The 16621-nt window shown below is 40.1% G+C and overlaps 1 protein-coding gene across 2 annotated transcripts in view; it reads right to left on the reverse strand.

The window, feature by feature from the left end:
- Window positions 1-6865: 6865 nt before the first annotated feature.
- The window catches only part of LOC124555450 (vacuolar protein sorting-associated protein 26B-like), a 69698-nt gene continuing 59942 nt past the window's right edge, over window positions 6866-16621 (reverse strand). For both annotated transcript variants that reach the window (XM_047129368.1, XM_047129369.1), the window contains exon 7: window positions 6866-8173. In XM_047129368.1, the coding sequence (XP_046985324.1) occupies window positions 8162-8173 (12 nt within the window). In that variant the 3' untranslated portion in view covers window positions 6866-8161. The remainder of the gene's footprint in view (window positions 8174-16621) is intronic.

The raw sequence follows: 16621 nt of genomic DNA on the forward strand, positions 1-16621 counted from the left end.
AGTAATAGGGAGCAATACCTTTCAAATCATGCCTTACTTGACTGAGGTAACTAGGGGCTGCATTGTAAGTACATGATACTGCGATCACCTGATTGCCCATACTGTGAAAGCAATTGGTATCTCAGAGGTAACAGCAAAAATGTGGGTGGGAAGATGTTGAGAGGAGGGCGAAGAAGGTGATTGTACTTTGTAAAGTGCATGGAGGCCAAAAACAACAACTAGGGACTTACATTGAGAGAGTTTAGATGCCTGTGTCAAGAATACATGCACAAATGTAGATCAAAGCCATATCCGCCAGTGAGTGTGATTACTGTTTGCCAGTGGCAATATGCTGTCAGCTCATATAACCATAAATGCGCACAAAATTGAGACACTGTATGTCATCATTGAAATGTGGCCATAGCATTCTGTCCCCAGTTCCTCCCAGCTAGTAAGTACCTGTGGGACTTTTTATGCCCTAAAGACAAAGATTTTTTTTCTTTGGACAAGGATGGAAGATTTTCTTCACAGAGATAACACTCACTGCTGTCCAAAGTGCATTGTCGCCCAAGGAATGATAAGTTTGGTTGTTTGGGAGTGGGTGATTGCATCTGAGGTGAGAGAACTGGATTACTTCATCCACAATGGACTCCAAAGAATACATTCAGATACCAACTGCTCAAAATATTTAGCCAGCATATGAGATGCCTAACCAATCACTTTGTGCACGACAGCAACATGCATAGTCTAAAAAACAATTAGGCTGAATAGGTACTTAGATGCATTAGCATTTGAAACTGTCTGTAAAGTCTCCAGAGGTAAATCCATTCAAGCGTGTATGGGCAGTGATGGTTCAAGGCTAAGTATTGAAACAGGGTTGTACTTTAACCTTCACAATCTTATTTCAGCCATGTAGGAGAGCATTAGGTGATTTTTGTAACTCCCTTGTCTCTTCCATCCCTTGAAAACATTGGACAATGAATTTTATACTAAAAGCCTTATTTCATTTTAATCACATACACAATTACTTCTTAGCTTTTGATAAAATAATGTAATTATTTCCACAGTCTTCCAACTACAACAGTTCTGGACAGTAAGGTTTCATTGTTTTCTCTCAGACTAGAAAAAGATGTAACTTTTAGTTTCTCATAACTAATTTTTGTTATTGTTATAGTTCCATAATGACGTCTCATTAAATCTCAGACAAAAAGGTTATTTTACTCATTGATTTTATGACTGTATTTTGACATATCTTTCAAGAATGAAGAAAAAGTTGCTCAATGGATGCCCATTTTTACTTTATGATTACATATTTCACATCAGTATAACTGAGCTCAAAATTCAAAAGCTTATTGATTCAACCCACATACAGCAAATTTATAAAATATATAAAACAGGCATTCTAGAGAAAAACTTTGCAACCAGTTGCTGTTGATAATTATTTATGTAAAACCATTATCAGCTTTAATGACATAAGTATAAAATCCTTCCATGTACAGAAGGCATCAAAAATTAATTTAAAAAAAGTTGTTCACATAAGAAAAATATGAGTCTTCTGCATATTTCAATCTTGATATGTCATTTTTTGACAAGTATCTATAAATGTAAAACAATACTATATTAAATTCTGTGTGTGTCATTTTCTACGTATTATATGAAATTAAAATTTGGAACATTAGAAATTCTGATTGTTAATTATTGGTATGACTCTTCCATGTAAAAATCAGCTTAGTGTTTATTATTGATATGTGTGTATAGGTTAGGTATTTTATTAACGAGCTACCACACAAAGTGGTGCAGTGGTTAAGATACAGGATTTGTATTCAGGGTGGCAGTAACTGAAATTTCTGTTCAGTTATTCAAGTTTCCATATTTTTTGTGGTTTTCCTTAAGATGATTTAGGCAGTGCAGGGAAGGTTCACCTGAAATGGGGGGGGGGGGGAGGGGGGGGAGAGGGAGGGGGGGGGGGGGGAGAGAGAGAGAGAGAGAGAGAGAGAGAGAGAGAGAGAGAGAGAGAGAGAGAGAGAACAAACCCACCAATTAATTCCCCAATCCTAGTTTGCACTCCATCTCTAACCTCTAACCACTTTGTTGGTGATGGAATGTTAAATGCTAAACTTGCTTTTATTCTTCCTTATTCATAACCTCTTTCTGATAGATGCAATTGGAAATTCTGTCACTAAGTGTCAGATCTAGGGGTTCACTAGAGTAAAAATAAACAGAAAAAAATCATTGATGTAATTTAATATTAAGATGTGACCACTTTGAACAAAGATTTTCTTTTTGTTTTGAAATTTCAGTTCAGTAAACTTATGTTATCATAATGTTTTCGATGAAAGAGTATCCCAATATCAACAATGGTGAGTTCAAAGTCTTCTAGAAAATTTCACAAGATTTATGAGACTTTTTAGTAAATAATATGGCAATAGCAGATCTCACTCTTGTATATGCCACATAAAAAAATGCCCGGTGGCAATGCAGGAAGCAGACACTCATGAAGCTTGTGCTGTGACAGTGCCATCAAGTCCTAGGGGGTTTTAAACTGCTACATCAAGTGCGTCATATATTCTTTTGAACACGAGTGAAGAAATTAAACTGGAGTCGAAGAAGTGGGCAGATTCACACAAAAACAATGTGGAGTTAAGTTCAACAGCTGGAAAAGTTGTCATCAGCTTCTCATCAGATACCTTTTCAAATAATACAACCATGACTGGTGAATATTACACCAATATGCCTGCCCAACTGGATGAAATAAAATAAACTTTTATCATCTTTCATTAGCACAATTCTTCAGCTCAGAAAAGTGCAGTGGTAGTGGGAAAACTGAGGAACAAATTTTTAGTGTATCCACCATATTATTTAGATTTTGGCACACACAATTCTACATATCCCACCATTATAGAAAGTTGTACCTGGAAAATATTTTCAGTGAAATGAAGTAGTTGTGATGACGATGAATGAGTATTTTCAGACAACCTCCGAATTTGTACGTCAGGGACAGGACATACATGAACACGTGTGCCCCAGCTGTGCCACTCATCCTCCGTATCCCAAGTGCATGGCACACATTCACAGTGGTTTTCTAGATGTAACCTCAATTTAAACCAATTGTCTCTCTACAGCTGCACTGATGGAAATTGGCATGGGTGAGACCCAATGCACTTGAGCAGGTTCTAACAGGAAAACTATTGACACAAATTGCTTTACATGCACTCAAAATGTTGGGTGTTATTTTACTTTGTGATACAATTATTTCCCTTCAATTTACAATTTTCAGTATATTACAATTAATTTGGTTGTCAACAGCCTCCTTGGCACTTTTAAAAATGTAATTCTGTGTAATTCTAATTACTTTTTTATAAGAAAACTCCCCCCCCCCCCATGAACCATGGACCTTGCCGTTGGTGGGGAGGCTTGTGTGCCTCAGCGATACAGATAGCCGTACCGTAGGTGCAACCACAACGGAGGGGTATCTGTTGAGAGGCCAGATAAACGTGTGGTTCCTGAAGAGGGGCAGCAGCCTTTTCAGTAGTTGCAAGGGCAACAGTCTGGATGATTGACTGATCTGGCCTTGTAACAATAACCAAAACGGCCTTGCTGTGCTGGTACTGCGAACGGCTGAAAGCAAGGGGAAACTACAGCCGTAATTTTTCCCGAGGGCATGCAGCTTTACTGTATGATTAAATGATGATGGCGTCCTCTTGGGTAAAATATTCCGGAGGTAAAATAGTCCCCCATTCGGATCTCCGGGCGGGGACTACTCAAGAGGATGTCGTTATCAGGAGAAAGAAAACTGGCGTTCTACGGATCGGAGCGTGGAATGTCAGATCCCTTAATTGGGCAGGTAGGTTAGAAAATTTAAAAAGGGAAATGGATAGGTTGAAGTTAGATATAGTGGCAATTAGTGAAGTTCGGTGGCAGGAGGAACAAGACTTCTGGTCAGGTGACTACAGGGTTATAAACACAAAATCAAATAGGGGTAATGCAGGAGTAGGTTTAATAATGAATAGGAAAATAGGAATGCGGGTAAGCTACTACAAACAGCATAGTGAACGCATTATTGTGGCCAAGATAGATACGAAGCCCACACCTACTACAGTAGTACAAGTTTATATGCCAACTAGCTCTGCAGATGACGAAGAAATTGAAGAAATGTATGATGAAATAAAAGAAATTATTAAGATTGTGAAGGGAGACGAAAATTTAATAGTCATGGGTGACTGGAATTCGAGTGTAGGAAAAGGGAGAGAAGGAAACATAGTAGGTGAATATGGATTGGGGCTAAGAAATGAAAGAGGAAGCTGCCTTGTAGAATTTTGCAAAGAGCACAACATAATCATAACTAACACTTGGTTTAAGAATCATGAAAGAAGGTTGTATACATGGAAGAACCCTGGAGATACTAAAAGGTATCAGATAGATTATATAATGGTAAGACAGAGATTTAGGAACCAGGTTTTAAATTGTAAGACATTTCCAGGGGCAGATGTGGACTCTGACCACAATCTATTGGTTATGACCTGTGGATTAAAACTGAAGAAACTGCAAAAAGGTGGGAATTTAAGGAGATGGGACCTGGATAAACTGAAAGAACCAGAGGTTGTACAGAGTTTCAGGGAGATCATAAGGGAACAATTTACAGGAATGGGGGAAAGAAATACAGTAGAAGAAGAATGGGTAGCTTTGAGGGACGAAGTAGCGAAGGCAGCAGAGGATCAAGTAGGTAAAAAGACGAGGGCTACTAGAAATCCTTGGGTAACAGAAGAAATATTGAATTTAATTGATGAAAGGAGAAAATACAAAAACGCAGTAAATGAAGCAGGCAAAAAGGAATACAAACGTCTCAAAAATGAGATCGACAGGAAGTGCAAAATGGCTAAGCAGGGATGGCTAGAGGACAAATGTAAGGATTTAGAGGCCTATCTCACTAGGGGTAAGATAGATACTGCCTACAGGAAAATTAAAGAGACCTTTGGAGATAAGAGAATGACTTGTATGAATATCAAGAGCTCAGATGGAAACCCAGTTCTAAGCAAAGAAGGGAAAGCAGAAAGGTGGAAGGAGTATATAGAGGGTCTATACAAGGGTGATGTACTTGAGGACAATATTATGGAAATGGAAGAAGATGTAGATGAAGGTGAAATGGGAGATATGATACTGCGTGAAGAGTTTGACAGAGCACTGAAAGACCTGAGTCGAAACAAAGCCCCCGGAGTAGACAACATTCCATTGGAACTACTGACGGCCTTGGGAGAGCCAGTCCTGACAAAACTCTACCATCTGGTGAGCAAGATGTATGAAACAGGCGAAATACCCTCAGACTTCAAGAAGAATATAATAATTCCAATCCCAAAGAAAGTAGGTGCTGACAGATGTGAAAATTACCGAACTATCAGTTTAATAAGTCACAGCTGCAAAATACTAAAACGAATTCTTTACAGACGAATGGAAAAACTAGTAGAAGCCAACCTCGGGGAAGATCAGTTTGGATTCCGTAGAAGCACTGGAACACGTGAGGCAATACTGAACTTACGACTTATCTTAGAAGAAAGATTAAGGAAAGGCAAACCTACGTTTCTAGCATTTGTAGACTTAGAGAAAGCTTTTGACAATGTTGACTGGAATACTCTCTTTCAATTTCTAAAGGTGGCAGGGGTAAAATACAGGGAGCGAAAGGCTATTTACAATTTGTACAGCAACCAGATGGCAGTTATACGAGTCGAGGGACATGAAAGGGAAGCAGTGGTTGGGAAGGGAGTAAGACAGGGTTGTAGCCTCTCCCCGATGTTGTTCAATCTGTATATTGAGCAAGCAGTAAAGGAAACAAAAGAAAAATTCGGAGTAGGTATTAAAATTCATGGAGAAGAAATAAAAATTTTGAGGTTCGCCGATGACATTGTAATTCTGTCAGAGACAGCAAAGGACTTGGAAGAGCAGTTGAATGGAATGAACAGTGTCTTGAAAGGAGGATATAAGATGAACATCAACAAAAGCAAACAAGGATAATGGAATGTAGTCTAATTAAGTCGGGTGATGCTGAGGGAATTAGATTAGGAAATGAGGCACTTAAAGTAGTAAAGGAGTTTTGCTATTTGGGGAGCAAAATAACTGATGATGGTCGAAGTAGAGAGGATATAAAATGTAGACTGGCAATGGCAAGGAAAGCGTTTCTGAAGAAGAGAAATTTGTTAACATCCAGTATTGATTTAAGTGTCAGGAAATCATTTCTGAAAGTATTCGTATGGAGTGTAGCTATGTATGGAAGTGAAACATGGACGATAAATAGTTTGGACAAGAAGAGAATAGAAGCTTTCGATATGTGGTGCTACAGAAGAATGCTGAAGATTAGATGGGTAGATCACATAACTAATGAGGAAGTATTGAATAGGATTGGGGAGAAGAGAAGTTTGTGGCACAACTTGACCAGAAGAAGGGATCGGTTGGTAGGACATGTTCTGAGGCATCAAGGGATCACCAATTTAGTATTGGAGGGCAGCGTGGAGGGTAAAAATCGTAGAGGGAGACCAAGTGATGAATACACTAAGCAGATTCAGAAGGATGTAGGTTGCAGTAGGTACTGGGAGATGAAAAAGCTTGCACAGGATAGAGTAGCATGGAGAGCTGCATCAAACCAGTCTCAGGACTGAAGACCACAACAACAACAACAACAAGAAAACTGTAATTTTTAGCTTCTCACTTCATAATTGTGATAAAATGTTCTCAGATTGAAAATTAGATTTGTCAACGAATCTTGAGAAAGAAGAAAATAAAGGCTACATTAAAAATACAAACAGATCTATTTAACATCCAAATAGATTCCCACTCAGATACATGTGGTGTACCTTGGTATGACTATAACAGCATTTCATTTTACAATTACTTAGTCTGCTATGAAAATTGCTTTAATAAGCAACATATATTACTGTACAGCTTAGTTACTTCCTCAACATATATGTTACATATCATTTCTCAAACATGCACATTCACAGTTACTGAGACAGTGGAAACTGAAAATATAACTCTGAGGCTCTCTTTGAGTAACTCTCTACATAATTTAACATTCTGCAACATGTTAAAATATTGTTGCTTTCATCACTTACATCTTGAAGTTCTAACATTCTCCGCAAATCAACAGACACAATATAATTATTCTTGACTCTTCCATGAGTATTAACTGCAATGATGACAAGCTAAAACATTATTTACTTTACAATTTCATCTTATTTATGTTCTCAACCAATTACAGGGCATAAATAACATATTTAGAATGAAAGAGAGATAAGCATAAAGTCAGACAAAGTAACAAAATATTGAAAACAATACATTTTCAATAAAACATACAGAACTCTTTCAAATAAAACAGAGAAAAACTACCAAAATACATAAACACACATAAAGGACATATCATCACATCAGAAACACTGCAAAAAGAAAGTAGTGCCAGACACTGGTATAAAATAACACTTCAAAAAAAACTACTTTCATAAAAGGCTCAATTTTTCCTTTTTGAATCATGATGTCATTCAATATGTATATATTGAATCATAATGTTACCCAGAATGTATAAATCCCACTTTGAGTTATAACATTTCAACAGCAGCACTGATTTGATTGCTGTCTTTTCACATAACAAAATATTTAGAGAACAACAGTCTTTTACTAAAAGCTGCTTTGTAAAAGACTATACAGACATTTCACATCTCCTGAAGATAATGGCACATATATGCAATACATCATACAAGAAAAACACAGTATTTGTAGGACAAAATTGATACATACTGCACACTGAATATAGTTACAACAAATGTGTGCTACGTACAGAGTCACTGAGTAATGAGAACAGCACTCCCAGTAGTAAATACTCGAAGTTCTTAAGCACAGTTACATATTTCACATGACCATGTGCATCAGGAATGGGAGCATGTGAACTTATCTGCATAGTACTTTACACAATCTGGCTTTTGTACAGTCAGTCATCAGCCTTGTCACCATCAACAGGCGCTTTCCTTCTCAAATCATTCTCAGCACCTGACACTGTACCCTTGTCTTCGTCTTCTCGTTTCATATCTTCAATTGGTTGGTTGGAGGTGTGTTCCTGAGTTCCTGGAATTGCATGAGGCAGTTGGGGTGATGTCCTTGAGGATGTTTGAAGATTTTTTCGAGTTTTTTCACCCTTTCACCATTACGTTATTTCCTATAAAATGGAGAAAACTAGTTTTTAACTTTGATGCCAATATTTATCTCGGTAACGCACTATACCATTATATACTGATGCCTAGTATGAAGCATTCTAAAAGACAAATATTTAAACCAGTTTTTACACACCTCTTGTGAGAACACAAAATTAAGATCACTGCTAAATTCAAATACAGTTACTTCCATTGAAGTATCAAATCACTGGGCAGGTCTTACGTGGTCCTCATATTGGAAGTTCCTGTTGTTGAACTGCACTTCATGTCTATGATAGGGATTCATGTGAAGGACATGGGTAATGTCTTTGCACCTTTGTCTCCTTGATGTAGGATCATCACCCATGACTTTGGACATTACGGAGGATGCATTAAAGACTAAAGTAGCATTTTAATAATTTTTCTATTAGATTGACCTCCAGCACAGGTGTAAAAATCCAAATTAATGTGCTTGGTTTATAACTTATAGGTCAGTGTTTGGAGTTTTAACATTCACAGTCCTTACAGTCCTTAGTTTGGGCAGCCAAGTTCCATATGTATACCAGCTACCTTGCTTCATCAATTGTGGTGATGAACTGTTAGGTGTAATCCTCCTGAGCACCATAAGGTTGAAACGGAAACTAAGTATCCATTGCTATTTCAGCCTCAAGACCATGGATCAGGAAAAATGGCATGAAACCTGTGGTGTCCTAAGATTTGCTGTGTAGTTTGTGAAAATCACAAGCATCATCATACCTGAACATCTATCTTCAATGTCAACATACATAAAGAGAATATCTGCCAACAACTTGAAATACTTTTCCACAAACATCAATCATTACACATTGTGCTCTATGCTCTATACCCCTTCTACAAGGATTCTGGCAATTTCTGGAGCTTTGGCACTCTTGATGACAGTAGTGGTTGATGTAGTCAGCGCACACTATTATCCATTTATACCCATTTGTCAACTTTGAAAACCACTCCAAAAATTCAGTTTCATTCCAGTGAAAGGGAACAACTACAAGAGGATTTGGTATCAGATGTCCTGGGGGCAACTGAGATACATGCTTCCACTGTTGACAATAAAGTGGCTTACTTAATGTCAGACAGATTGGTGGAGACCTGGTCAATGATGCCTACTTCTGATTCTGTCAAGGATATTTGCAAATCTGAGATGACATGATGGAGTATTGACAAAAATACTTCACTATGGTGGGCCATAAAGGAGTTTTGATGACAAGCAAACATTTCCATCCCAATGGACCCTAATTCCATTTATACCATGTTCCATCTAAGAATCTGAATTCTCCTGTGACAGTTTCTTCCTTCATTAAGGCATCTGTGGACTTCAGGAATGCTGGATATTCATTTTGTTTGGCTGCAATGTTTGTCAGTGCAATAATGAGTGGGTTATCATCAGCACCAGGAGATACTGTGAAGGGCAGTCGATATCCAGGTGTTTATGCCCATTTCTGTATACCGTATTTACTTGAATCCAAGCCGCACTTTTTTTCCAGTTTTTGTAATCCAGAAACCCGCCTGCGGCTTAGAATCGAGTGCAAAGTAAGCGGCAGTTCTGCAAAATGTTGGTAGGTGCCGCCACAACTAACTTCTTCCGTCGAATTATGTAGCGCTACACAGGTATGATTTGCAGGCACAAAGATAAATACTGGTGACAAAACTCCTGCGTCAGTAAATAAAAAAAAAAAAAAAAAAAGTGGAAGACGAGCTTTTTTCACCGCCCCGAGTTTCGACCACTGCATTTTCATACATTATCCAACAAAGTAAATACAAATTCCATATTGTTCATCTTTGAATGTAGCAGCATTTCAGCGTACTACGAAAATCCGACTGGCAAGATTGTTTGTCTGAATTTTTTCCTACCTGGGACAAGAGATCATTGCTAATAAGAACTTTTATGAATTGTGAATCATATGCAGTATTCTCTTCACCATAAGAATAATACGAATATAAACATTTTGCCTTGTATTCTTTCGTGTTTGCTGCTATCTCATATAATTCCTGTCTGCCTAATAAACTACGAAACTAGAGTGAGACAACAGCAAATGCGGAATAATATACATATCATGTCATGTTTATATTGGTATTGTTCTTATGCCTAATAGTGATACAGTCAGAAATGAAGCACGGCAATTGACAAGATTTTTAAATCTAAGATGACTAATTTCTGTACAGAATGTAATGTACTAAAGAGGCGTCTGCAAAGATTTTCAACCGGAGAAAAATTTTCGCTAAACGCTCGTTCAGAACATCTTCTATCATACGCAGTCTATTATTTGGTTCTTGTTGATCATTATCAAAGAAAGCATCAGTGTAAGTAATAGCAAATAGCAAGCAGTCTCTTGCCATTGTTCCGCTAATGAGACGATTCCTCTTTTTTTTTTTTTTTTTTTTTTTAAGCGGCTGTTGCGCGCACAAAAGCAAGCTGCTGCAGGTCATAAACACTCATTATCAGAATGCGACAAACAATGCATGACACAGTACAGTAATGCATTTTCAGCTTAGAATGACGTGAACACCTATAACGGCACTTGCCAGATCAAAGAAAAATAAGCAATCAATTCAAACCAGACGAAGCACGTGATAAAGGAATGGTACCCGTATAAATACGGATGGAGCACCTGACGCATAGCAATTGCTACATGGTAAAGCTTAACTGCTAAGCTTAACTCGAACCAAACTACTGTAGCTGTATCGTCATTCATTCGACCTAAACTGAATTACAATGGACCAACTATGTTTTGATTTGGATGTGCGGCCTAAAACTCTTCTCTCCCTTGGAATTTCGAGTCTCGAATTTCAGGTGCGGCTTAGATTCGGGAAAATTTTTTTTCCTTGATTTCGAGTATCATTTCACAGGTGCGGCTTATATTCGAGTGTGGCTTAGATTCGAGTAAATACGGTACAACTGTGATTACGTATTCCTGAAGCTTTAGTGCACATCTTGCCAATTGTCCTGTGGATCCTTCATCCTTGTCAGCCACCATAAAAAAGGGTGCTCAGTCAGAACACTGAATGGTCTACCGCATAAATAGGGGCAGAACTTACTGATTGCCCAAACAACAGATAGACACTATTTCTCTGTGAGAGTAATTCTTCTTGGAACTGGAGAGTACTCTTTCAGCACTGCATTAGAATTGTACCTTGCCCATGATCACTTAAATCATTGTGTAGTTCCATCTCTGTATTCACATAAAAAGGGACAGGACTTGGGAAGATTTCAGCATCTCCTCAACCATAAAGAAAATCTTTCTTGCTCCTTGCTTCAAGAATATTTGCCTTCTATCTGTAGCAGTTCTTGTAGTAGCTATGCCATACAAATGAAATCATTTATGAAGCAACAGTAGAAGCACATTGGAAGAAAGCCTCTAAAGTCACTAATATTCTGAGGAGTTCGAAAATCTGTTACTGCTCTTACTTTTTTCGATAAAGAGGAATTTCATTTTTATTAACTAGGTGCACAAAGATTTTTATTTCTTGGGTGACAAAGAGGCACATTCTCAGATTCAGATGAAGCAGTTCCATTTACACATTTCAGCACAGTTGTCAAGAGGCTTAGATACCCTTGAAATATTTCAGAAAGCAACATCTTCATCCTGGTAACAATGACATAATACATTTAGACACCAGATTGGGTTGTCCATCACGCTCTCAAAGATGGCTTGGGTGTTGCGCAGACCAAATGGCCCATCTCTGAACTCAGAGTCAGTCAGGTACTATGAAACCAGTCACTTATTGGTCAGTCACATCAACCTCAATTTGCCAGTAGCTAATCTCCATATTTATAGTGAAGAAATACACACATAAAAAGAAAGTTTTGCATCAGCCCGGTTCCCAGAACTCCTGAAGATAGACATTGACTGTGGATATTGTATCACAGACGCAGTCCCTTTGACTGTCCAAAGATGTCACTAAACCTGCCCAAAGATGTAACCAACAATCATGCGTGAGCAGCGCCTATTAGACAAAGGAGGTTCGACAGCCGATCACTTCCAGTCATTCCAGCAGGAAGGAGGTACACAGCTCATGTTGTCTGTAGCTCATCCATTGGGGGGGGGGGGGGGGGTTGCTTTGGGGAAAGAGACTAAACTGCGAGGTCATCGGTCTCATCGGTTTTAGGGAAGGACGGGGAAGGAAGTCGGCCATGCCCTTTCAAAGGAACCATCCCAGCATTTGCCTGGAGCGATTTAGGGAAATCACGGAAAACCTAAATCAGGATGGCCGGACGCGGGATTGAACCGTCGTCCTCCCGAATGCGAGTCCAGTGTGCTAACCACTGCGCCACCTCGCTCGGTAGGAGGTACAGGGAGATAGGAACTGTCAATGACATGCCTCGCTCAGACCGCCCAAGGGCTACTACTGCAGTGGATGACCGCTACCTATGGGTCATGGCTCGGAGGAATCCTGACAGCAATGCCACCATGTTGAATAATGCTTTTTGTGCAGCCACAGGAAGTCGTGTTATGACTCAAACTGTGCGCAATAGGCTGCATGATGCACAACTTCACTCCCCATGTCCCTGGCGGTGTCCATCTTTGCAACCATGACACCATGCAGTCATGCAGCGTGGTACAGATGGACCCAACAACATCCCAAATGGACCGCTCAGGATTGGCATCACATTCTTCTCACCGATGACTGTCGAGCTTGCCTTCAGACAGACAATCGTTGGAGACATGTTTGGAGGCAACCCGGTCAGGCTGAATGCCTTATACACACTGTCCAGCAAGTGCAGCAAGGTGAAAGTTCCGTGCTGTTTTGGTGTGGCATTATGTGGGGCCAAGGTATGCCGCTGGTGGCCATGGAAGTCGCCGTAACAGCTGTATGATATGTGAATGCCATCCTCCGACCGATAGGGCAACCATATCGGCAGCATATTGGCGAGGCATTCATCTTCATCGACGACAATTTGCACCCCCATTTTGCTCATCTTGTGAATGACTTCCTTCAGGATAATGACATTGCTCGACTAGAGCAGCCGATGTGTACAGCAATCTGGACCACCAATTCTGAAGGACTCACTGTATGGTGGTACAACATGCAATGTGTAGTTTTCATGAGGAATAAGAAGGGCAGAAATGTGGTGGTATGTTGATCTCTATTCCAATTTTCTTTGCAGGTTCCGGAACTCTCGGAATCGATGTGATACAAAACTTTCTGAGGTGTGTACTTTGCACCCTTCGGTGCAGTGCAGCCATCAGTGCAGTCCTACCCAGCAGCCATAGGGAGGCTGTTACACACACACACACATACCTCCAAGGCGATCTGTTTCACAGCAAGAGCTTTAATGATTGAAGCAGAAGCTTCTCTTAAGCTGTGTGCTGTATAATGAATTGCAAATTCGCCGTGCTTGTTGCTTTTAGAAGAAAACTGCTGTGTTTTTGCTGTTCTGACAACACCATAAATTGTCAGTGTTACATTAGTATACAGCATGGGAGGTACCAACCGCAAAAAGCCAAAGAAGACTATAGTATGGCCAGAGGAGGCAGGGTGAGAGAAGACAATAGTGAGGAGGAGGAGGAGGAGGAGGAGAAGAGGTAATATCTGCTGGGGTATTTGGTGTTCATCTGTTATACTGGAAACAACAGAATAAAGACCTACCATGAACTGACTGATTAACTTCAATAATGTCCCAAGGTCACACCAATGGATAATGATACTAGAGACCTGGACATTCACTTTGAATGACCAGGATACAGTGAGGAAGATTATGATGGACTACCGTATTGGAAGAACCAATTAGAACAGCACTTCAGAAAAAAACACCACCATTTATGGATCTGCTACATGATCTACCATGGAGGTTCGATGTAGAATCAGTGTGTCACACACTGCTGAACTGCAGATTTGCTGCCATGGTGAAACTACACAACTGAACAAACAAGAACAGACCACCATCATTTGTTCTGGCTGTAGATCCATCACAAGAAGCGAGTTTCAAGAAGGCTAAAGGAAATCTTCAAGGTGAAGAACCTCGTGGGATTTGACACCAAGATCGAGCCTCTCCCAGCAGGATTTGACATTAGACACAATGTTGTAAGTGTCAAAAATAAGGACATGTGGCAAAATATTGTTACAATTAAGCAAAATGCATTAGGTGTGCTGGCAGTCATGACAGTTGTAACTGTACGCAGAGAGAAGAAAAGCCAACATGTATTCACTGTGGGGGGTCACATATTGTGAGCTGATGTGGCTGCAAAGCCTTCAAAGCCCACAATAATGCTGGTGAAAAGAAACAAACACATTCAGAAGAAATTGCTAAGAAGAAGAGGCAGTGAAGAAGGCATAGGAAATGCACAACATTAACTCCAGAGAAGACAGTGCACTGGAAGCAGCCCATCAACCTTGTAGCCAGCTGGCACCCCCCCCCCCCCCCTTTCTCCACGAGTGACAGTGGAAGGGGAGGCCAGCCCCCACAGTGTGGGGTCAGAGCAGACAGCACTGAGACACGGAGGAGATAAAGCTGCTGTAGTGACAGCAGGTAGCCCAGAATCCTAAGACCAAGAACCTGGAGTGGAGCTAGTGGTTAGGATCGAAGCACTTGCCAATGCAGAAGTGATGAGACTCTACAGCTAGCTTGAGAAGAGATTTTTGAACAGGATTGAGGTGGCAATTCATGCCACAGTGAAGGCTTTGAAACAGCACAGAAGTGCACTACCAGTTCGAGCCTAGGTTTTAGCAGAGGTTTTCCTTTGGCTGTGAGGCAAATGCCGAGACTTCCATTTCTTCCACCAGCCAACAAAGGGTGTCCTCACAAAAGATAAAATAAATTGTGTCCCCACAGATGTACCAAATATTCTCTGGTCCAAACTACATTATTTTGAAAACAGGCCCCAACATCCCTATCAGCAATGGAATGAAGATGATAAAAAAAAGACAGTCCAAAGTGTCAAATTCCTGACAATAGGTATATATTTTTGGTAATCAATACATAAATGCCACATGCAATCTTTCTTCTTCACGAACCTTCTGACAGCCGAATAATGTCTTGCAGAATTTTCTCCACTTCCATATGATTTATTCATCATTCAGCTGGAGCCACCATACCGAAGTACTGACTTAAGAGGGATATGATACCCAGTGTTGCAAATTGTGTTTCACATTAGATTGTTTCTTTGGTATTGCCTGTACTCCAGACCTGAATTGGTGCAGAATGGTTGATGTTTCTTAGTCATTCTGGGACCTATTGGCAGCTCATAGTAGAAAATACCTAGGGGTAGTCAGTAGTCGTATGATTCTCCATAAATGACACCGAGTTGACCTACCTTGACTGGTTTGTCTATTGCTACACACACACCCTTCACAGCAGTTGCTGCTGTCCATGGCAAATGGTGACCCAAAGTTCTCGTGGGCGAAGGTTATGACTGTCACTGACATATAGATTTCTTTTATGAGTCTGAATATCTTTCTGCACCTGACTAGAGCTTCACAGTTTAACTGTGGACCCAGGTTGTCAAGTAGAACTCTTTTTATTGATGATGGCATAAGTATGCTTTTAAAAGGCAGACAACTGGCCAGAACAATAATCATTACACGAACATTTTCTAGCAGCTTTCACAATCTGGAGCCGCAGTCTTCTACAGTCCATACCATTTATGATCCCTGCAAGAAGTTCCATCAAAGGATAACATTACAGCTATGCATTCTGGAAGAACAGAAAATATCTCAAATATCTTAAGGGTTGTGTCCCATCACAGATAGTTATTCCAGCAAAATAGGTTACTGTTGGTTGGTTGATTGGTTGATCAGGGGAAAGAGGGGGAGGGGGGGGGGGGGGGGGGGAGTGCAGCGTAGTCATCGGTCTCATGATATAAGGTGGCAGAAACCAAGGGAGGAACAACACAAATGGCATAGTCCTGTCAAGGGGAAGGGAAAAGGGGGCAAACAAAGAGTGGCGGAGGGTACTTTGAGTACCTCTATTGGTTCTCCCTTCTATTCCAGTCTCTTACTGTTCATGGAAAGAAAGATTGTCAGTATGCCTCTGTGTGGGCTCTAATCGCTCTTATTTTATCCTCATGGACTCTTCGCGAGATATACGTAGGAGGGAGCAATATACTGCTTGACTCCTCGGTGAAGGTATGTTCTCGAAACTTCTACAAAATCCCATACCGAGCTACTGAGCGTCTCTCTTGCAGAGTCTTCCACTGGAGTTTATCTATCATCTCTGTAACGCTTTCGCGCACTGCTCTCCGTTGGATCTTCTCTATCTTTTCTATCAACCTTATCTGGTATGGATCCCACACTGCTGAGCAGTATTCAAGCAATGGGCAAACAAGTGTACTGTAACCTACTTCCTTTGTTTTCGGACTGCATTTCCTTAGGGCTCTTCCAATGAATCTCAGTCTGGCATCTGCTTTACCGACGATTAATTTTATATGGTCATTCCATTTTAAATCACTCCTAATGCCTACTCCCAGGTAATTTATGGAATTAACTGCTTCCAGATGCTG

Source organism: Schistocerca americana, chromosome X (genome assembly GCF_021461395.2).
Source record: "Schistocerca americana isolate TAMUIC-IGC-003095 chromosome X, iqSchAmer2.1, whole genome shotgun sequence".
Lineage (NCBI taxonomy): Eukaryota > Metazoa > Arthropoda > Insecta > Orthoptera > Acrididae > Schistocerca > Schistocerca americana.